General features: G+C 41.3%; 1 protein-coding gene across 17 annotated transcripts in view; it reads right to left on the bottom strand.

The window, feature by feature from the left end:
• Nucleotides 1-69: 69 nt before the first annotated feature.
• map7d3 (MAP7 domain containing 3) overlaps nt 70-23,786 on the bottom strand; it is a 26,270-nt gene continuing 2,553 nt past the window's right edge. For 2 of the 17 annotated variants that reach the window (XM_034882743.1, XM_034882731.1), the window contains exons 2-20: nt 18,090-18,194; nt 17,695-17,775; nt 17,424-17,587; nt 16,351-16,462; nt 15,150-15,233; nt 14,257-14,364; nt 13,138-13,239; nt 12,640-12,738; nt 10,612-10,737; nt 8,429-8,568; nt 5,785-5,915; nt 5,442-5,662; nt 3,641-3,770; nt 3,210-3,495; nt 2,796-2,849; nt 2,641-2,713; nt 2,257-2,425; nt 1,847-2,139; nt 70-1,754 (exon numbers count right to left, since the gene is read on the bottom strand). In XM_034882743.1, coding sequence (XP_034738634.1) covers nt 1,747-1,754; nt 1,847-2,139; nt 2,257-2,425; nt 2,641-2,713; nt 2,796-2,849; nt 3,210-3,495; nt 3,641-3,770; nt 5,442-5,662; nt 5,785-5,915; nt 8,429-8,568; nt 10,612-10,737; nt 12,640-12,738; nt 13,138-13,239; nt 14,257-14,364; nt 15,150-15,233; nt 16,351-16,462; nt 17,424-17,567 — 2,280 coding nt within the window. In that variant the 5' untranslated portion in view covers nt 17,568-17,587; nt 17,695-17,775; nt 18,090-18,194 and the 3' untranslated portion in view covers nt 70-1,746. The remainder of the gene's footprint in view (nt 1,755-1,846; nt 2,140-2,256; nt 2,426-2,640; nt 2,714-2,795; nt 2,850-3,209; nt 3,496-3,640; nt 3,771-5,441; nt 5,663-5,784; nt 5,916-8,428; nt 8,569-10,611; nt 10,738-12,639; nt 12,739-13,137; nt 13,240-14,256; nt 14,365-15,149; nt 15,234-16,350; nt 16,463-17,423; nt 17,588-17,694; nt 17,776-18,089; nt 18,195-23,786) is intronic. The other 15 variants (XM_034882732.1, XM_034882735.1, XM_034882737.1 and 12 more) reach the window with 15 other exon arrangements.

The raw sequence follows: 23,786 nt of genomic DNA, 5'->3' as shown, positions 1-23,786 counted from the left end.
GTGTGGGCACACATACACACACCAGATATTGAGAAACATAAAGTGGGTCACCACCTGGCCCCCTAATTGTTGCAGACATCATGTGGAAAGAGGGCTGTATGTAAATTTTTCCAGGCTGCCCCCAAATGTAACCCGACTACAATGTCACAGGCCACGACCTAACGCACACCCACATAGACAGAGACTTCAATTATCCACATCTTGACACCACTCCTAAACATGGCTTCAATGCCTAATACTGCTTATATACACAACACAATAACACTTAAATATTTGTAAAAATGTATTTTCATATATAAAGAAACAGCCAAATTTTATATTATACAAAATAATTGAAACGCATTTTGTCAGATGTAGCAGCTAGTGTGTTGGGAATTCTTGAAAGACGGTTAATAAATGTAACTGATTTAGGGGCTGCACAGACAGACGGGGGGTTGGAAGTTTGTGCGGATGTGTTGGTAAAACTCGATGTAAAACCAGAAAAGTAGAAACCGGATTTTTTGTTTCAGCCGAACATTCAAGGGCCAATTCAGTAACAAACACATACCAGCTTAAGAAGCTCAGAGGCAGCTTTGAATTAAACTAATGGACTTCACCATTAGATGGTGTGGTGCAGTTAGGGTTATTCAACAGTTGTGTGGTGCAGATGTGGAGAGTAGACTAAAATTAAATGCAACTCAGTTTCTGGCGTAAATTACAATGATGTTGTTAGTAAACATAAATTCTATATACTGTACATATGCAAAATAAAAAAAAAACCTAAGTGAGCCCTAAATGAACAGACTGCAGAAAAAAAACATCACTGAACATGTCAATTCACTACGGTGTTGTGAATTAATCTCAACACTGTTCAGCTTTAAATGTAACAGTTGGAGTTGTGCTCCTGATGCCCTCTACAGGCCACAGATGGAAACGTCCAGTTAGAGAAGCTGGGAGACAATAAGGGTTGAGAGGACAGAGCTCTATGAAGTGAAGTAAAGTATGAATACGGGATCCAGTCCCATGTGTAAGCACATGACGGACTAAACTGTGCATGGGTTAACTTCAGCACAAGCCATTTATAATATTCATATTTAAAAATTAGAGGTTGGGGAAAAAATGGTAAGGCCATATTGCTGGATGCTGCAAACAGCAGCCGGTCAAGTCAATTTGGATGAATCACATGCGAAACCTGGAGGGCTAGCCACACCAAAGCCCGGCAGAACTGAATGGATTAACGCTCCTTCCTTTAACTCAGAATATTCAATTCACACAGCTTAATGTGTTCTGGAATATTCTCTTAAAAGAGAAAACAAAAGGCTAAACATATAACAATAATTACAATAACAAAAACAAAAAAATTAATAAATTACAACAAATGCACCCCTGACAAAAACACAACTCTTAAAAAACATCATCAAATTTGGACACAACATAGACAAAAACACATCTGGGGAACTAAACACAAGAAAAAGAGGAAAGAGACCTGAAGCGAGCACGTTGAAGGAATATATGGACTTTCCCTGAAGCATATTTTTAATATCTTTATATATTTGTTTTAATATATTTTTTCCTCATAATGTGGGGTGCAAATGTAGCACTCGGGGTGGTCTTTCCACTTCACCTTGTGCTCCTCCCTCTGGAAGAGGATAAGGAGAAAGAGGAGGAAGATGTTTGGAACTGGTAGAGGACTTTCTTAAAGGAGCTCAGCTGGACAGGAACTTTACAAGTGCAACAGTAAGAGGCTTCTCGGCGACGGCTGCAGCATCAAATCTCTGCAAAGACACAGGAGGAAACAATTATGGTCCATCTTTAAGAAGACAGTCAAAACTGCCTAATAGATGAATATGTAGAAATGATTCCTCACCTGACAGAGCTTCTATGGGCTGATTAGGGGAATGCAGGGTGTTGACGGGGGTTCCCTTGTCCTCAAAGGCTACCCTGGTCCCATCTGAGCTTCCGTCACAGTTGATCAAGACCTGGTTACAGTCCTCTGCCTCGATGAGGGGCCGAGTCTTGGAGTGAACGTTGAGGTCAATGAGTTCTTCAAAGCTCCACTGGTTGGATTTACCGTTGAGACCTGAGACCAAGCCCACCTTGGCGGAGTCCTGCTCATTCAGGAACTCTGAGCCCTCAACAAGGCGGCCCTTAGGGACTGGACTGGGGGGGGTGGGGTAGAGGGAGATGGTTAGGAAAGTGGTTCAGCAGTTAACAATATTGTCAACACCACTCTGAGCAGTTTCTGTGAGTTACTCTTTGTCTTGTCTCCAATCTTACCTTACTGCCTGAGTCTCATCTGTGCTTATGCCGTTGTTATTCTCCTTGTCGTCCGTCTCTGCTTTTCCGTTCACGCTGCCCAGGGGCTCCTCCCGTTGTGCCACTGGCTCACCAAAGGACAGACTATTCTCATCTTTGTCATCGTCCATGCCAATGTCATCTGTCTGGCCTACGACGTCGTAACGTTGAAAATTATGTAAATTCACAGAAACAAGTCAATTGGGTGGAGCTTACACAGACAACCACAAAGAGGCTTTTTATTCACTGTCTGTGATAAAATACCACATTCAATGCAGTGATATATATTATATAGCATAAACCTTCATGGACTGTGATTTCCTGAACGTGCCAGCAGTGTGATAGCTCTGGGATGAGAACACTTACTCTGGGTTTCATAGTCCTCTGCATCGTCTGCCTCGTCTCCCTCGTCTCCCTCGTCCGTTTTATCACCATCTCTCTACGCAGGAGACCCAAACAGCGTTTTAGCATACACTCAGTGTAGATGATGTTCCACGTAGGCTGAATGAATGTGAGCTCACCTTCAAGTCGTTTTGCTCCCTTTTTCTTGTTCTCTTCATTATCTCTTCAATTCTCTAAAATAGAAAAAAAGAGTATATCTTTGTAAATAACATGTCTCATTGAGATCTACACAATGAGGCTACACTAAGAAAAAAAAATGTATATTTTGATCTAGGTCCAGATGATAAAGCCACATAAAGAGAAAGTGATTACTTACATTGCAATATTTTTTGTACTATGGCCACCTCACTTTACAATTTAATGTACTGCCACTTCACATTTATTCAGTACTTTTTGCACATTGTCTGTTGTTTGCCTGTTGTTGGTTTGTTTGCTTCTTACTGTGTAAAACTTCTGCTGTAACAAGGGAATTTCCCCATTGTGGGATGAATAAAGTATTGTCTAATCTAAATTCTCCATCAGACTAGCCATACCTTCTTCCTCTCCATACGTTCTTGCTGGTTCTGCTGCATGATGCGCTCTCTCTCCAGACGGACTCTCTCTGCCTCCTCCAGGGCCTTGGCCTCAGCCTCCTCCCGTTCCTTCTGGAGCTCGGCCTGTTTCAGAGCCTCCTCTTCTGCCATTCTCACCCGCTCCTCTTCTGCTAGGCGAGCATCTTCCTCGTCTTTAATTTTCCTTTCCTCTGCAAGTTTCTTCTCCTCCTCTAGGCGTTTCAGTCGTGCCTCCTCCGCTAAACGCATCTCTTCTTCCTTTCTCAGCCTGGAAGATTAAACAAACGGCCGATGGTACTTTGTTCTTATCATATCTGATGCATTACTGTCATACACAAATTATGACAAAATTGTAATTAATCATTTTTTCAGGCGATGAGAATAGATTTAATGAACAATTCCAATGATCTTACTTCTCCTCTTCCTCCCTCTGTATCCTGAGCAGCTCCTCTCTCTCTTTCTGCTCTCGCATCAGTCTGCGGTTCTCCGCCAGGATCTTGGCTGCCTCAGCGGCCGAGTTGGTGCCCGTTGAGGCTTTAGAGTCTGATAGATGGAAAGACAATATACAAAATATGCTTAGCACTTTAAGTCACCCTGTCCCCCCATTTCTCAAAAGTAGTGCCAATTTAAGAGCAACATCATAGGCCCCCCATCAGTGACTGGGGAATGACAGGGAGAGGAAAGAAAGCCAGACTGTTGGAGGAGGTTGGCCGGGACAGAGAAAGACGTATGGAGAAAAAAGCCGCCTGATACAGAGTTGTGTGACTTTCACATGATCTTCTCTGTGCTCTTTGTAAGAACTCTGTGGGAACACAGTCACATACAATACACGGGCTTGAGCAATATGATAATACATACAGTGAGATGATATCAATTTGTCTGTCGTTCTAGCTTTTGCTATTTCATTTCTAATAGTATTTATGCCTTTAATTACTCTAAGTTTACTAGTCTTCGGTAGATAATGATGCAAACTGATGAGCAGGACTGCTACATGAAAATATGTTGTGATTTGTTTTCCTGATAAAATCGAAATCAGCTAGTTATTTGGTTGATAAATCAAAAGCTTCTGATTATTTTATTCATAAATATATTCTCTATTGATCATGTCAATATTTTTGTTATGATGATATCAAATTACATATACAGGGATTAAGTATTTTATGTTTTCATACATTTCTAAAGATAAATAAGTTCACCTAAACTGTGCCAACCATAACAATTTAGAATAGATACAGTAGATGGCAGTCTTTGCCAGGTTACATGTAGTATTATTATCATAACTAAGCTATTTTATCATGCAGAGCATGAGTCTCTCCAGGAGGTGGTAGCAGCAACAACACAGATCTGTAACAGGATGTGACTCCAGCTGGAACTTAATAAGTCTCCTGCTCCACTGAGATTTGTTGCAATCTGAGCTGCTGCCACGTCAGTTTGCAGAACACGAACGTCCACAGACACAATTCTCTACATGGTCTGTCTATTAAAACAGATGAGAATATTCTATTATCTTCAAACCAAACTGACTGCTCCTTGAAGCAGTATTAAACCATGATCAGCGAAGATTATTTTTCTTCTAGTTAAAGTAACAAATTATTACTGTAAGACACTAAAAGCAACAATTGATTTAGCAAACCCACCCAGAGCAATTTCTTTTGAGCTCAAGAAGGCTGTTTAATTTCCTCCCTTAAATTACTTTAGCACTCCCTTGGTTCGGTATGAATAGTGTGAAGATTAAATGTAACAGGTGTGTGGACAATGAACATGTGGAAGATGACCCGCAAGAAGTCTTTGTGTAGGACCAATTTTTACTTGCAAAAGATTAAGGGACATCCCATTATTCATAGGTGATGATCTAGAAACAAGTAAAAACATATGACTGAATGAAATGATACATTTTTGGGAGTGTAATTAGGTATGGACCCCAATGGCAAAGACCTTCAGTAATATTTATTTAGTTGAGATGAAAACGTTGTCTCGGTGAATCCCTTCCCTCTCTGAAATTGACAGCATGTCTCGATGCACCAGTACAAATATCCTGGTTGCCAGAATAAAGATCGCCCTTGGCAAATATTGTTACTGAGTAATTAAAATCTGTCAGCTGACCATGATAGTTAAGTCTGCCTTTAGATGGACCCGTTCTATAGTGTTAGATATATTTTAAAGTACAATAAATGTATATTGTTAACTGCATGGTTATCACTGACAATTGCTCACCATCTTTCTCTTTGGTCTTGCTGGAATCAGGGGACTGTTGAGACACAGCCTGGATCGGACACAGTTCCTTGGACTTGGAGTCCCTCTTTCGCAAGGTGGAAGTCCCTGTTGGCGTGAGAGCTGGTTTCTGGATAGGTGGAGGTTTGGCTGACATAGGCTGGGGAGACGGGGGGCGCTGTTTCATTGCACTCGGTGAGGGTGGGCGTGTCTTAGGATTTTGCCTGTAAGGACAAAATGTGAGTTGTATCTTTTTGTGTTTTCTAATGAAATCAAAATAAAAAGGCTGCACCCACACTAGAGTAAACATCACTAAATCTGTATTGGAAAAGATTTGAAGTCGTACTTGGATGCTGTTGGGGAGGGGGTCCTCTTTGGGGCTGGATTGGGGGCTGGGGATGGTGAACGGTTGCGTCCCTTGGTAGTAGACGGGGAGACGGGACGTTGCCCTCCAGGCGATGTAAACTGCTTGTCCTTCTGTTGTTCCACAGCAAGTGGACAGAAGTGAGGAAGTCATTTATGAGAGTCACTGAACAAGGATTGTGCTAAGAACTCCAAGTTGTCCTATTGTCATTGTTAATTAAATATCATTGGGTCATGTGAAAAACAGTTGAATATATAACATGTTGCATCATATAACTAAGTTGTATTGATCAATCCACAACCCTAATAAGTACTTACTACAACCTGTTGTTCAATACCAGAGCTTTCAAACTATTTGGCATATGACTCCTTAAAATGAAGCAGGATTTAGTTATACATCAGGGCTCATAGCCTCAGGAAAAGTGGCCCAAAAACTAGTGAAAAGTCAGAAAAAGTATAAGTGTGTGTGTGTATGTATGTGTGTGTGTGTGTGTGTGTGTGTGTGTGTGTGTGTGTGTATATATATATATATATATATATATATATATATATATTTTGGTTAGCAGAAATACATTAATCATTTAGTGATACATAATGTTTACCTTGACGGAATTCACAAAAACAAGAGTGCCTATTCTAACAAAGTAACTTTAACTAAAATTAAAATGGATAATTCAACAGATTTAACTTTTAGTTACTGGAATTTCAAACATTGACACAATGCTGGCGTGAAGGAGCAAAGGGTCAGGTTTTATCTAATCTATTTTCAATGCACCTGTGCTATGTTTGGCACATAAACACGACGACAGAGAGAACAGCAAGGCTAACCATGTGACACTCCGACACAAACAGTGTACTCCCCTTTTCAAGACTTTAGTACTGAATGCCAAGCAAAAATGAGATACAATGCATTTTGTGTTTCAATGTAAGAAATAATTGCTCCTATAGTTTTAGCTTTGGTCAGACAGCTTAATAATCCTTTGTTGTGGAGGGGAGAAAACGCAGGAAAGTAAACATGCGATTGCCGTACAGTTTCATAGTAGGGACAACACATTAATATCCTATTGATGTCAATATAACATTGAAGCAAGAACAGTTTGTGTGTATTTGTGTAAAAGAAAGGTCCAGAAGTTATCTCAAAAACACAGCAGTAACAGCCATTTACTGTACTTTACCAGCACAACCCTAAATCCCTCATAATAACCATTAATAAGGAAAGAGAGGAACCTTGCAGAAGACCTACACAGTTTGCACCCTTATAGTTTTCTTTTGATGACATTTGAAGATTAATGGTTAATGCTCACTTTAGGCAGACAGCCTAAATAAGCTGACATGAAAGACACAATTTAACCAAAGTGTCTGGCCATGCCTGAGTGCTGTGAATTTGTTTTCTGTGTATTCAAATATTTCCACACCAATCTGTGCGTTTGGAGGAGAGAAGATGTTGAAATGGTGAGGAAAGTCAAAGGCCTTGACATTAGGGACTATGGTCAGGGTGGGGTCTGCTTTGCATGGTCTGATCTGTACATAACAAGGCCACTGTGGATCCCTTTGTCTCATGCTACGACAATGACGCCCTTCACAGCCACAGAGGAGGAGGACGACAGGCGGGTTGTGAGAGAGAGTGAGAGCCAGGCACGACTGGACACCAAATGAGAACATCAAAGACATCACTTATGAGTAGCAGTAGGTAGAATAACATTTTGGCAACGTCTAAACAAGTTGATATTATGAGTGACTATCAGATGTTTAAAGAACAGCTGGAGGAACAACATTTCCCTATAGTTAGCATCCTGCCATAGTACTTTGACAGGCACATGTAGCCGGATACGTGCATATAAATCAAAGCTTTTGGTGCCATACCGGATAAGCGTCAAAGAAGGATGGATGGATTTTGTGCCATCAACTTATTTTTCTAAACAATTTTATTCATTTAATTTTAATTTTGGAAGGTACGCTTAAAACATCTATGTGCTGTCATAAAGTATTTCTCTCTTCCAAAGCTAAAAAACTATTACATTTGTGTCCACTGTAGGGCTGCATGATATTAGGAAAATATGCAATGCCGTTGTTGAATATGGCTATAATGATAGCACTTGCAATAAATAAACAGACAGTGCTGTACTCATTTGTGGACAAGATTAGAAGATACCATTTAAAGGCAGACTACTACATGAGTAAATGGAAACTGACTTACTGACACAGGGCTGAAAATACTTCACTATTATCCATTAGAACACACAACTTTTATCATAAATGAATTAAGACAATTCTCAAATGAAATATCATTAAAATCTAACAAAGAGGTATGATGTTATAGGGTTCAGGGTTTTTTAACACTGATACTTAGGCATCCAAAGCATCTTTCCCTTCAAATACTGCACAGGCAAATGGACCTCCTCTTGGAAACAATATAAGTCTGCCACCTACCGCATGCACTGTGGTTATACATACATGTAAGCTAAGTATCTATACTTGCATAGCCATATAAGATACATATATTTAGTTGAGGATACAAAAATGCAGCATAAGGCGGTGGGAACAGGAAGGAAAATTAAGCATTTAATTCAGATCATTAACACTATATACATTTCTTTAGCAAATGTCTGGCGCAAACGTGTTCTCACCAGTGAAGGGTCAAGGGCTCCGTCGGCCGACACAGAGGTGGTCATGCTGCTCTTCTGCCGGTCAATGCTGCGGCTGCGCACAGGTCCCCTCGGTGGATGCAGGGGACTGGCAGAGGCTGAGCGAGGACACAGGTGACACTCTGGTAAAGGACACAGTCATCGCAGGGCCAGGGGAGCACAACCAATGGGAGGCGTAACAATCGGCCGAGTTGGGCAGCAAAGCAGCAAAAAGCCAAATGAAAAAAAGAATGAAGAGAGTGGAGAAAAAGAAAGAGAGGGGAAGAGGGAGAGAAAGAGAGGAAGGGAGGGCAGATGATGGTTGAAAGAAATGCAGAAGTGTTTTTGTATGGGGACAAGAGCACAAAAAAGCGATTTGTTAGATGTAGCATTTTAGGCAGGCAACAGCTTGATTTCTGAAGCTTCGATTGGACTGGAGATTACACGAGACATGAGCAGCAGAGAAAAACAAAAACAGACACTCCACAGGTGCCAAAGCCTCTGGACACAACAAACCTTAACACCAAGCACCACAGCACACACACACTACAGAAAACCTACCACTAACATTTCAATACACAATGACACATAACACACAGATTTATTAGTACACTAAACGCACAATGAATGTTCATAATGTTTGTGTTCTGTTAAAGAAACTAAAAATGTAAGTAACCTGCAATCTTTCTAATTCAGTCCTTCCTGCCATCATAATGTCCGTCTATGGCACAAGCATTGCCTTACAATTTGTAAAGCATTCAACAGTCAAACAAATCTTAATTGTACATTAACAGGACAAACCGATGTAAAATGTTGATGCCAAGCTGCTTAATAACTATAACTGTCCTTACCACAGAGTTTGAGTGTTGCCTGTAGTTAGAAAGGACAATTAAGGCTGTTGGCCATTGGCTATGAGCTTGCTGTGTCAGATTGAGAGATAAGCCATGATAATCCTGAGACCTGAAGAACTCTTCCTGCCACAGTCGGGTCACAAATGTGTTTTGTAATTCCTTCAGACCGCACACTGAGCAGCAATGGTGACTATGAAATTTACCCTACCCATGAGCTAGCACTGATACTGATGCTAATACGATGTGTCATCTTTCTACTGGGGCTATACTTAGCAGAAGATCTATAGCCGCTAATGGGTTTTTAATGGCAGATCAATAAACACCACGACCTTAAACCAAAACAGGAAATACAGTTGCAATTTTGGAGTGAGTCAGTGCTTTACAGTAAGGCTATTTCCATCTTAAAAAAAAAAATAGCCAACAGTAAAAATGCAGTATTCATCAATGTATGTTGGAAGATTCATAACGGGTTGTCTATGCTGGGTCTGGAGCTATGAACATATCCTCAACCGCTGCCTTATATGTAATGTAGATCACTTGCATCCTTGCATCACACAGAAACAGTTCACATAAACTGTAAGGTATGCAAGTCCATTGGTGAGATATTAAACTCCAACTTAATGGCTTAAGAGCATATTTTACTACAAATTGTCAGCCCAAAATGTAGTGCCAGAATGGGTACGTACTGAATTAGAGTTGTGTGACTTTAAGCCCATATATTCTATAAAAATGGCAGTAATTACTATTTCAGCAACGTGTGCTGGAGTCCCCAGCCCCCTGGCCTCACTACCAGAACACATGCAATAGCACAAGAGTCTGATTCTGATGTAACAAGAACCAACAGGTAAGCAGCTTAGAGCAAATCTCCCAGCATGGACCCTGAGGTTCTTCAGATGCAGAGAAATGCTCCCAGCCAAGCTCAGCACACAACAGCCAATTGTGTCAGATCTGAAAGTGCATGTGAGCTGGACCTGCGCATGTGTCAATATTTACTGAGTACCACTGTATGCTCTCTCACATGAGTGTACTTTGCTGCAAATAATTCCTGTACATACAAAACAAACAGCTGATCGGTACAATAGCTGATTTTAAACACAGGGAGCAGTGCAGTGACTTCGGTAATTCCACCATCACCGCCAAGAGGCCACCATTCACAAAAGCACAGCAGTCTACAGCGGCCTGCAGCAGGGCACTGTAATATGAGCTCAGATCTAGTGAAGCGATACTGAGAGTGAGTGACTGGGCTGACTTTCTACTGATAAAATGAGAGTAAGTAGAGAGGACCAGGGTCTGCATCTAGCCATCCTTCCTCTCTGTTATGGTTTCCTAGGTTACCTGAAACATCTGTTCCTTCAGCTGAAAGGGTGGCAGCGCTCCTGCTCCTAGCTAGTGAGGCCTGGGTGGGGGTGAGCAGGCGACTAAGGACCCCTCCGTCCACAGTGGCGGCCGGTGGCCTGCGAGCTACACGGCCGAAAAATCACCCAAAACAGAGAACAAAGAGCCAAGTAGGAAAGAGTGGATAAGAATGGGGATGAAGGGAAAACAAAGAAAGGGGGTAGGGAGGGGTCAATTAAGTTTAAAAAGGTCACCATGTGATTTAACCAACAGGAAAGAATAAACATTAACAACCATAGGTTATGTCTCAAAAATCTTACATGGGCCCCCTATCAACTGTCTTTATCCTGTTCACTTTCAGTGATATTAAATAAAACAAGGATAGTCAGTCAGAGACAGTAAGGAAAGGAACCCATGGAAGAGTGCTGAGACAGACCAAAGACTGATTGTCTGGTAACTGAAGATCAGTAAACAGTAGCCAAGGTAGACAATAAGGTCAAATCAGTGGTCACTTGAGGTAGAGGGAGGTGTGCTGATGGGAAGAAAAAAATCCATTAGTGAACCCCAAAGTCGGCAGAGGAATGCTATTGGTAGGAAGATGAGAAGTGAAACAAACCTAAAAGTGATAGGGCAAGTGTACTGACCAGGCAAGAGTTCTTTAGCTTCTGCAGTGCAAACAAAGGTTAATAAAAAGGCGACAAATTGATTTAAATGAGGAAGCTGACCAAAAATGGTCAGCTCTGAGCAAGTCAGCATATTATGAAATGACTATGGTGGACATTAATTTCACAGCAGAAGCAAGGAGCTCTTGCTTCCATGGGATGAAAGAATTAACACTTCTCCATTTCGGCCGTCGTTGCTATCTAAGCTACAAAGTAGACATCATACCAAAAGAAGACTTTAAGTGCTGACAGGTTGATTTTGCCACATGTCCCTAAATGCTAACTCTTTAAAAGGAGAGTACAGAGCCACACATTTCCCTTTGGAGCCCTTTACTGAGAAGACATCTGTTGCAGACAGACTTGTTTGTTAGCTGTTGAGTGCTAGCCCCTGGAGCATAGCAGCACAGCTCTGCAGTGCACTGCACCCAGGTGTTAAGAATTAGTCTGAAATAAGGTTATAGTTCTGAAAACATGTTATGTGTGAGGTTTTGGATGAAATAACATTATAAATTGTTGTTTTGCAAATATGAAGTAGTTAAGTTGGTATGAATGACGGTAGCTGTGTTGTACTATTGTCTCTAACCATACAGAACAAACACGTATACAGAACAGGAACATTTTTGTATCATTTGCACGGATGGTGACATGGCTATAGGCAAACAAAAGCATTGGTGGTTAATGGCAATACATAGACTGCATTTGGAGTTTCTGTGGTCAAATCTGCGCTCTGGGGGTGCTACGGTGGCACTGACACACACCACACTTTAGCACCAGCCTAGTGACTTAAATCCAGCTATGGCGTCATCTTGAAGAGAAAATACAAACAACACTTTGTGACAACAAAACAATTAGACTGTGTTAGTGCAGACACGGCACACAACAAAACCATTCCCATGTTGTCCCTTGAAAATAAAAAATAAGGTTGAAACAAAGATCAGCTGTGAGTGAGAAACATGGCACAGAAGAGGATCTGGTAGGTTAAGACAGCAGAAAGGTTAAGGCACACATGGAATGAGTACTGTGTTCCCAGTAAATTACAGTCACACAGTTAAGAGAGGCTTTGCAGCTGCCTAGGGGTAATTCAGCAGTCAGTGAGATGATTTAGATGAGAATATAGAAAAAAGGAACACAGAAAGAAGAGGTGGCCAGTTTATAGACCTAAATAGCTGATGACACTGAAATGAGCCAAGCGTTATCCCCAGAACCTCTTAGTAGCCAACGGTGTTGATAAGGTTTTAAAACCGAGCAAATTCAGAACAAGCAAACCGTTAACATCATAGCAGCATGCTTGTTATTCAAAAGTGGAGGCCTGAGCGATGCAGATAAGGGCATGAGAAAAATTTAACTATTTGTTCATGCTAGCCACCTTGATCATCCGTTGTCCCCTTATCGAGTTTGGTGGGGGTCTGTGCTCTGCCCGCACTTACTCGTGAGAGGGAGGAACTTCTCTTCACGACGGAACGGCCTACGGACATGAAAGTGGAGTTATAGCCGAGCAGGCACTGGGAAGGAGTCAACAAGGAATCCCCATAGACAGTTTACAAGTCATGTGCACTTCATTTGGACCTCTAGTGAGTCACCAGGCTAGGGAAGACCCCAGCTGATGTGAAGTGCAATAGACAATGTCTGGGTACACAGAGAGCTGGACGGCCCTATCTGATAATAATTCAGGACAGGTCCCCTATTGTAGGATTAATAGCTTTAAGTGTTTGAACCATTAGCATGCACAAAGTCAGGTTGCTATGTTGTTGTCATGGCTGTGATGGAGCTTGTTTAGTAAACTATGGTGGTTTGCTAAATTGTGAACTGCAAATCATCTCTGTTATAAAAGCATAGTGTGGGATGGAGAGGGGATCTTTTGCACCTGTCTGTTCCACCTGAAACTTTTTGCCATCTTCCTTACTGGCCTGTGCAGCATTGCCATTGTTAGGCAACCGGTTACAAGACGAACTCCTCGGCTTAAAACCTGAGAGACAATGATGAAACACCCAATTGTGAATTTATACAGTGCTCATCTGTGAATGGTGCAAAGTCTCACACTTTTTATTAGAATATATTCATAGACCTGGCAAAGGAAAAGCATTAATATTAAAAGGAGAATTCCGGTCGATTTCAACATGTGGCTCTGTTGTTTGGAAATTTGCAGTGCTGTCAGTAACAATGAAAACAATTTTAAACTTGCCCTGTTTAAGCCTGTTAGGTGCTAACTCTAGGAGGAGAATAAAAAGGTGTAGATAGCACCGATTGTTTTCCTTTTTTTGCTACTGACAGCACTCCAAATTTCCAAACAACAGAGCTACATGCTAAAATCAACTGGAATTCTCCTTTAAAACATATTGAGATTTATAGAGAAATCACCAGTATCAAGAAGAAGAAATGGCACTGGCAGTGCATAGAAGCTGTAGAGAAATATAAATCAATTGATTGATGTGACTATTTTATTCCAGAACAAATCAAGAATACTTCTTGTGAATCAAATGCTTCAAAACACTGAGAGGCTTCTAAACCACTATGAGCCTATTTATTAATGACTCACCAGATGGTGCAGAAGAAACCCTTCTGATTCTTAAAATTTGATTCAGTGCTTCATAGAAGTTCATCGTGAATGGATTAAGAGGCCATGCTACTTTATCATTAGCTGGAACTAGAGACAGAGGGCTGAAGCAATTTTTTTTACCAGTCTGTCAGTGCTCCAGTGAGCCTGTGTGTTAAACCCTGGATATGGAAAGCACAGGGGTCAGAGTTCATTCCAGGCTTAAGAGCTGGATGAGAAGGTGTTTGTTCCAGATAATCTACAGTCTGTCACTTGATAGATGTCAGTACATCAAGTATCACAGTAATGTTTACCTGGTTGATAATAGACTCTTTGGAACATACTAAGACGCAGCACAGAAATGCAGGGAGGTTAGGAGGAAGGGAGGCAGGGAGGTGAAGGAGGAGTAAATGAAGAAGAGGGAGGAGGGAGGGAACAGAGGAGACTTACTTCTGTCAGGAGATTTGATAAGGGTGGCAGAGGAGGAGGATAGGCGTTTGCTGATGCCAGCCTCGGACAGCTGTTTCAGATTCATGGTGGATGTGGAACGCTTGTCCACTAAGATGGAGGAGGAGAGACAGACAAGGAAGGCGGGGTTTACACTGGAAGTAGGCCAATAGAGGAGGGCATTTGGGTGCACACAAGGAGTACAGGGTTCTGAAAGATCCTGATACCAGTAGTATGCAAAGAGTGATATGCTGCTTAATAAATATATTCAAAGTAAAAACCCATAAAAACTATACACACTGATATACTATCCCCATTAAACCATTGGTCTAATGTGCTACTAATGCAGTGCACATTTAGTGATGCACTTAGCAAAATACATGGAATATGTCATGCATTTGCAGGTAAATATCACGTTTAACATGACAATGTCCATTTTTAACAAACCATAACAAAGATCTTGGAGCAAGGCATAGTGGTTAGTATAAAGTGGAGAGCATCACCAAGATTACATGATCTGTGCCAGAGAATCCAGAGGGGATATTACTCCTTGTGTGTGTGTGTGTGTGTGTGTGTGTGTGTGTGTGTGTGTGTGTTTCAATTGGGCATCCATGCAAAGTTGCCCATGTGACCCAGAAGTGCTAGATATTGTGAGTAAGTGGAAAAACCGAAAGCTATAAGGTATTCCAGCTGTTCCCCCAGCAAAAGGCACATTCAAAATACATGCCCCTTACAAAAAAAAACCTGTTAGTGAAAAGCTGCCGTTAGACTGCAGGTGGGGGTTGGTGGGGTGCAGGAGTTGATGGAAACATAGTAGGTAACCAAGCTATCTAGAGTGCCAGTGCCAGTTCATGCTGTGTTGCTACACTGGTGAGCAAATTATCAACAATCAAAACCTTGTTGACTCCTTGGTGGCTTTTCTGGCGAGGCAGGGGAGATAACTATAGTTACTGGAGATGAGGTGCCGGCATCAGAGTCTCCTGTGGGAAAAGACAGCTCTCAGAGAGGAGCAATAAAACAAAAGATGTTGAGGCACATCTTTCATAGAAGGAAAGAGAGAAGAGGCAAACCTGGCCGGGAGCCATCAGCATTTGTTTGACACCCAGTGCCTAAAGCAATAAATACACTGGCCTGAGTATTCGGCACCAAAAAGTTATCTCGGCAATATAAACAAATAAAATCCCATTTGAATGACCCCTGTATTTCAAAGTCACAAACTTTCTGCAGATTTATGCAGAACATGGTGGTTTATTGCTCTTATGTACAGAGGGCAATAAGTGATATTGCATGTAGTGTTGTGAGAGTGTGACAGACTAGTTACAATTGTCATTGACATATCTTCAGATCTCAGTAAATAATTGGAAATTATGACTATTTTTTATGCACTATTTTACTGCATGACAAAACAGGGCTTGCATAATTGCTGACAGCTAAAAATATGTGACAGTACTGTTCGCAATATCTGATTACATTTTTAACTTGATTGATATGATTGTTGAAAATTATCCACTTTCACAGTCTGTAATGGAGCCTCTTCAATGCTTGTGGATTCCGATTTGCAGCTATTAAGTTGGTATGCTTTTGCAACATTGACTAGTAACAAGGCACAGTTATTATATATGCCCCTGAAAATGACTGAAAAAGATGTGATTCAACACATTTTCTCTCATGCATCTCAACAAAGCTTACAGCAGGTAGATTTTGTGGTGAAACGGTGAAAAGACAGTCGCTTCTCTGTATTTTTAAATAACAGAAAGATAAGAGAGCACCTTTCTCTAAATAACCATGTCTAACTTGCTTGGGAACAATAACTCCTTGAGAGCACTTTTAACTCCTTTGATTATTGGTTTCTGGCAAAACACAAGCTTTAAATTGCTTCCATCTACATTGTGACTGGAATTGACCCCACGTTCGGTAAAACCTGATTACAATGTAAACCTGACTACTTTCAATCATATCTAAGGAAGTGAAGAGCTTTTAGTGTATCCTAAATCTTAGGATCTTTGGTGCACCATGGCAAGCATATGGTGAAAGTCAAATTAAACAAAACTAAAAACGTAAGGGGGGGAACTTTCTAAGGTGATGAAGGGCCTCTACCTGTTCGTCCATCTGTGTCTGTGGCCAGTCCTCCCCAGGACCATCTTTTCTGCCTCTGCTCCACTCGCTGACTGCGCTCCAATGTCCGCCGCATCACTGCCTCGTAATGCTCCTGCAGCATTACAGGGGTAGAGGAAGGAAAATTGCAAGTCATTTACAGCGGAGCAATATTGATACCTAAACCAGAAGCAGAAAGGACAAAAACTGGTAATGTCATACCCGTACAACAATGTATGCATCACTGTACTGTAATCCCATTAACACTGTCTTTATTAGGGCCCCAGCTTTGAAAACAGCAAAGGCCCTATTGGAACTGAACGAATTATTATTCAGGCAAATTATTTGCCTTTTTGAGAGGCTTATCTAATCAAAAACTTCCCAAATTTGGCGGTGTCATCAAGTCTGGTGAAAATGTACGTATTTTAAGGGTTTTGAGAATGGGCGCACAAAAATGGCTCAATAGCCCCCCCTACAAAATTCCATCATTTATTTTTCAACAGGACAATGATCACAAACACACATCCAGGCTGTGTAAAGGCCATTTGACCAAGAAGGAAAGTGATGGAGTGCTGCGCCTCAACAGACACCGGACCTGAACTCAATCGAGATGGTTTGGGGAGAGCTGGACCGCAGAGTGAAGGCAAATGGGCCAACAAGTGCTAAGCATCTCTGGGAACTCCTCAAAGACTGTTTGGAAAACACTTCAGGTGACTACCTCTTGAAGCACATCAAGAGAATGCCAAGAGTGTGCAAAGCAGTAATCATAGCAAAGGGTGGCTTCTTTGAATAAACTAGAATATAAGACATGTTTTCAGTTATTTTACACTTTTTTGTTAAGTACATAATTCCATTTGTGTTCATTCATAGTTTTGATGCCTTCAGTGAGAATCTACAATGTAAATAGTCATGAAAATAAAGAAAATGCATTGAATGAGAAGGTGTGTCCACACTTTTGGCCTGTACTATATGTGTGTTTCTATGTAAATTCAATAATTTTAGTCACAAGAGAAAATTCAACAGAGCAACAACAAGAACTGCTCTGAGCCTCAAGATTTCACCCGTGCTGCCGCTACCTTTTCCTCTTCCTGTTTTTGCTTCCTCTTCTCCTCCACAGCCAACCGTTTCAGCTCCTCCTTTCTTCGCTGTTCATCAACCTTTTTCTGACGCTCCTCCATCTGACGCTCCACTTGCATCTTGGCCTTGCGCTCCCGCTCCATGATCTGAGAGTCTCGCAAAACTGACCGCGCATGCATCATGTGCATGCAGGCAGGAAAAAAAGTCACTTATTAGTATGTTGCCTTAGGCTAAGATAAGTTCACACAGAAACTGGGATCGCCCTCTTACCCTGTTGTCTCTCTGCCTCCTCTCGTCTCTCTTTTGCCACTCGCAGCCGGTCGTCTATTCTAAGTGCGGCACCGTCAATGACTGCATACACATACATGTGTATATGTGATTAAAATGTAAAACATATGCAGCAATGCATATTCAGAGAATGAAGGGGGGATTATAAAAGTTCTGCATCAGGCAGGCAGATGAGTACATGTGACGGTCATTAATGAGATTTGTCAACTATCGCAGTAATAAGATGATGACTAAGGTTTACCTGCAGTAAGCTACACCGACAGGGTGGTGGAAGTGGATTGTGTTGCATCTAATGGTGGTGGAATACAATAGAGTGGTGACGGGGCAGAAGCTCTGGGAACTAATCTTTTTCTGTGTCAAGGTGTGGTGTCATTTACCTGGCCTACTCCCCCCCTGAGGTTTAGCTGGTGCGATGGTTGCAGGTCCTGGGCTGTTTCCTGCCAGGCTGCGCCGCTCCTCGGCTTGTGCCTGTGCAGCTGCAGCTGTGTACGGGAAAACACACAGACACCCGCAGTTTATACACAGAGAACTATACTCGCATCATGTCACGTCTGACTAAGCAGGAATATCAAATAATATCTAGGTATTACTATTGCATTGGGTACTCCAAACAAATCAAGTTTAAATCAGCCAATTTTCTCTGTGCTTTGTTTTCAAGGAATGCTAGTTCTAGAGAGATCCAACGGATTTCAAGCTGCAGAACAATCCAGCTATTCAGTCATCTGACTTAACCCCCCCCCCCTCATGGTCAACCCTGTAGCCAGCCATACACTGCTCGGAGGAATGGGTTGCTGTGAGAAACATATCTGGAATCAAACCCTTGTGAGCTTCCTGGTATTCAGCTTATATGCCCAGGGATGTGCAACTACTCAATAAAACAAATTCATAATAATATACAACAAAAAACAAAGTATAGGACAAATTTCAAGTCATCCTGTGCTTGCGGTAAAAGATAGTGGCAGTACCTACAAGGGGTCGATAGTACAGGAAAAATTAACAGGAAAATTATGCTTAGGAGATACAGGGGCAGGAAGGAAACAGCGAGGACACGATCAAGCTTTATGCGCCCTGGTATCAGCTCGTTCTTCGGTTTCTGTCTCTGTGTCGGTGTGTATTCAGCATTACAGAGCAGCTGACAAAGAGGCAAAACAATGGTCAGTCATGTGATATTCACGTTACTGATGAACACTTCTCACTGTCTCCAACACTAACATATAAACAAAACCGTACTGTTGCCATTATCATGAGAAATAATAATTGCTATTTGGATATATTAATACCAGGGCTGCCAATTGATTACATTTTTTATGCTGTGCCCACCACAGGCACTGATCATGGTTTCACAGAGTACAGCATGGCTTGCATGTTCTATTGTATGTAAATACACTCTACTACCTAACTCTCTGGAAAGCAGAGGTGACAAAGGGCCTTTCTTACATAAAGTAACACCGACAAATTGAGAGATAACATTTGTTCACTATTGAGTATGCTTTGTTTGCGCTATTGAGCAAAAGGAAGATTTATGAGTGCAGACGAGGAAAAATAAGAAACATCACAAAAGTAGGTGAACAAAGCAGCTGACAGGTAATCATGCATCTTTATTCTACAGCAGCATCAATGCTTTCCAGTCAAAGAAGCGTATGAGGGTTGAAGTCTGCAGCTAATGCTAAGTGGAAGTGTACTGGTCTCAGACATATGGTGCATGAAAGAAATTAATCATTCTGTATGTTTAGCATACAGTATCGGTTAGCATTTGTATTTTGGGGCACTGATGAAATTGCTATTAACCTTCTGGCAACACAAACATTCTCCTTTACTCAAGAGAATAGACAGGAAAAGCTGACGGGACACTGTGGGCTAAAAGAGCTGATCTAATTTAAGGAAATGAATGAATCAAAAACCCAAAGGAAAAACCCATTTAACAGAAAAAAAAGATAATGTATATTCATGGCTCCGGGATCAGTAGTGCAGACCATGAAGTAAGTGATGTGTCCTGGCTTTGAATCTAGCCCATAATCATATCTTATTCTTTTCCGCAATCTCTCCTGTTTCTCTCCACCGTCCTATAAAAGGCAAAAAAGATTAAATAAATAGATTCCAAGCACCCTGTGTAACAGGGGAACTGTTGCTAAGTGATACACACTGCAGCTCAGGATGAAGAGCTCCTCAACCATGCTTAGGTCTGCATCAAGGTTGCTGTGTGGACTCTGAATTGAGAGGATTCATAGCTAAATTGAGAAAACCGATTCATAGTATATTGACAGTAACACGTTGTGAATGACATAATGCAGATATAATAATCCATTATCGGTGGATTAAGGATAACATCTATCAAGAGGCAGCTCAAACTGGATTAACTTGCAAAAATACCATAAACAATGTAGTTGAGAACCCAAAGCACCTTCTTAGATGACATAGCAGGCTTGGGGCTTCATTCTGCATTCTCTGGTCTTTAGAGGGAAGTAGAGTAGAGAGACGAGCAAAGACTGTGTATGCATTAAATTATTGGCTAAAATATCCAATTTAATTAGCCTTTCTGTTATAAACATTGATTCTGGGACAATTTTACTAAATGTCTATGTGCCACAACTACAGTAGATGTACCCACTTACTGAACACATACACGCTTAGATGAGATGCGGGAAGAGATCAATTTTTCCCAACGGACCTAAAGAGAGCCAGGTGTCCTTATAGAAATTAAAAGAGCCAATCAGAGGAGCTGTCTCTCATCACTCCATCACTATGGAGATTTGAAGACATTAACATATATAATTGCTACTGCCATTGACAGACTCAGTTAAACGCTTCAATAAGTTAAAGGGACAACACCACTAGTAATTTATCTGGGCACTAATCATACAACAGGCTGATCAATGGCATTATCAGAGCTAGATAATCAATTGTTTAGGTACGTGTTGCTAGTAGTGTTGGCTATTGTTAAAATAATTAAAAAAAAATTCACTTTGAGGTTGTTTTAAACCATAAACATGCTTTCCCCCAGCCTGCATATGGTCCCCCAGTGGCTAGAAATGGTGATAGGTGTAAACCAAGGCCTGGGTATCCTGCTCTGCCTTTGAGAAAATGAAAGCTCAGATGGGCCGATTTGGAAGCTTGCTCCTTATGAGGTCATAAGAGGCAAGGTTACCTCCCATTTCTCTGCTTGGCCCACCTAGAGAATTTGACCCATCCATGAGAGAGCGACATCATGGCTTTCAAATGAGCAAAGTGGCAGCTGGTCAAGGCCACACCCCCAGCCTCCACCTTGCCCCCCCTCTCTCCTCCTCAAAAGTTACAGACTCAGAAATGGTACGTCCTAAGGAAAGCTCATTGTGGGACTGGCTCTAGTGGCTGTATTGCTGCACCAAGGCTGAATTTGGGAAAGAAACTTCAGATATGGTATTAGGGGACCACTAAGGTCTATAGTTTAACGTTATGTATGATCCGTAATTAATCTCATTGGTAATATTGTATATATTTATACAGCTATTATGATACTGATTACACCATCATCCAGCAGCTTGGGGTAGTAAAAAAACAAACAAAAAACACTGGAAAAACATTCTGAAAGCAGCACATATACATACTGATTAGCCTTCATGCTGCTGAGTTACTGTGGCAGCAGTAAAGACCCCCAGGGAGGCCGGTGATGACCTGGCTCTGCAGGCCAGAAAATAACATTTAACAGGAAACAGGCTGCCTGCATTACATCATAACACTTCTTGTTGAACGCTAACACTAATCAAATGCTAGTTCTAAATAACAAGCAAGATCTTTAGACATACTTTTTGCAGGTTCTGTCACAGAGACAATGTTGCTATAGTGGGGAACCAAGAGTGGGTTAGGACTCTCTTCTGTCCTGTTTTCCAACTACAGCCTTTAATGAGACCTGCATGGTACAATTAAGAAGTGTTTGTGCTGCTTAATGCAAGAGTGGACAACCATAAGCCAGCCACTGAGTACAAAAGGCACATAGGGACTTTATACTCCAATCAAACACTATAACAGGTTATAAACTGATCAGAACAACTCAAACCAGCAATTACTTCTTTTATTTTGGTAATTCTTGTCAAAAATCAGTAAACCCGCCTTGTATAGTACATGGCTTCAATAAAAACCTCAACCTTCTACGTCTAGGCGATCTATGGCACACAGAGCTTCCCATCACTGGCTCTAGATTTCAGGTCCTCAGATCGTACTGCTGATGCACGCTCATGCACATGCACACACATGCATGCATGCACAAACGCACTGGATCTTCTATGGGATTACTCAGGACCTATTCATGCAAAGGTAAGCCTTGGCTATTTGCAGTAGTAGCAGCAGGATAATGATGACACATCCCAGTTTCCTAGGGAGTCTCCTCTTCCAGGTGGACCATGTTCTCTTGTGGAGATGGGCATTAAAGTTCTTCATTGAGTCTTTTGTCTATTTCATTATGGTAAAGGCACTGGGGGCTCAAACAGAGTAGCCTACTTACAGTAAAGGTTAATATTGTCAGGTTAGTTTTATTAAAACCATCTCTGTTGAGAAAAAACTATGATCAACTCTCTACATGAAAACAGCAGATTAAAAAGAAATATACCAAACATTTAAACACTACAAAATGAATCAATAAATTACAAGCAGTCTGAAATTTCTAGTTTCATGCCAAACAGACTGTAATTAGGCTGGACTTTATACGTCTATTACACCTTTTATAGGCCTTACCAAATCCAAACAAGTTAGAACCAAAAGCAACAAACCAAACACCCAACAATTTGTGACAGATGCTGTTACAAGTTACAACCCTAATTCACACAACATATCTTCTGTAGCTCAAGTACCCAATTACATCAAACGTTAACACTATACTCCATTGACAATGTGCTTCCCAGTGTTAAGTAGTTGCAAGAGAAAAATCATCTTTCATTAATTGGACACGCTGAATCTAATTCTAAATGGGAATTTATCCTAAAATCCCAAATTTCCAGGAAAAGTTGGCAGGGAACTCATGTATGTGCATGCAGGCATATCATGTAAAATAAGAGAAAACATGAACAAGCCCCACAAAAAAGTATGATATGGACACATACCAGCTGATTCCGTATGAACAAAACTATTCTGATGATAGACTGATTTTTGTTATCAAGCCTATAAAATTAACATGTTTTGATATTCAAATCTCTCGTGTGCTCTCACATGCTTATACTGTAACACATCCCACCAGACAACTTAAAACAAGAGGTGGGGCATTTGTGCTAGAAGAGAAAAGCTAAGTGGACAGATCCAGGAAACTACACACTGAAATTGAGGCTGGTCCATTTCCTCCTTTGGTTAAATCCAACCAGTTCAGAAATACTTCTCATGCTTTTAATTCTGCAGCAGCAATTGCTGAGCCAGGATCGGGATAACCTTGCAGTGTGACTTGCAGTAGTGTCTCTCTCCTTCATAATAGCTGGGTACATTTTATCCTTGCTCACATTTTTGTGGAAATGACCATGCACATGAGCTAGATTCCTGACATTATTGTATTATTGTCAGTCCTCGGCTCTGACTGAAGGTCGAGAGCAAACTGCCATCTTTTTATTGTTCACAACGCCAGGATTCCTACATTTCATAAAACCACAGAGTTGGATGGATGTAAATTCCAGATACTGAAATTTAGGGGAAATAGGAAAATTATGAACTCAATATGGTCCAGTTGTTGCCAGGACTAAAACATGCCTACACCCACACCGGGTATGCAGAAAACACCCTCTTACCCTAAAACACAAAAAAGGGTTAGCCTAACTGCAGCTCGAGTCATAACAAACTGTGCATTCATGCCCAAAGACACAGTAAACATCCGTGTACGTCTGGAAGGGGCCAGCTGAGGCATGGATGAGAGGCATTGATAGACTTTGCTGCTGCAGTTGGCCTACATAGCACTATTTACAAAAACGCAACGTGCCTTCTGCTTACAGAGCTGCTTGTGACTGCTGGTCCAACCAAGACTCCTTTACCACTTCATCAAGATATTTTGAAAAAGCAACTATGACCTTATCAGAGCAGTGTGTCTGACACTCCAGCTTTATCTTAAATTCAGGTCAGACATT

This window comes from Etheostoma cragini, chromosome 10 (genome assembly GCF_013103735.1).
Source record: "Etheostoma cragini isolate CJK2018 chromosome 10, CSU_Ecrag_1.0, whole genome shotgun sequence".
Lineage (NCBI taxonomy): Eukaryota > Metazoa > Chordata > Actinopteri > Perciformes > Percidae > Etheostoma > Etheostoma cragini.
The sequence above is the reverse complement of the archived record's forward strand: the minus strand, read 5'-3'. Positions and strand labels throughout refer to the sequence as shown.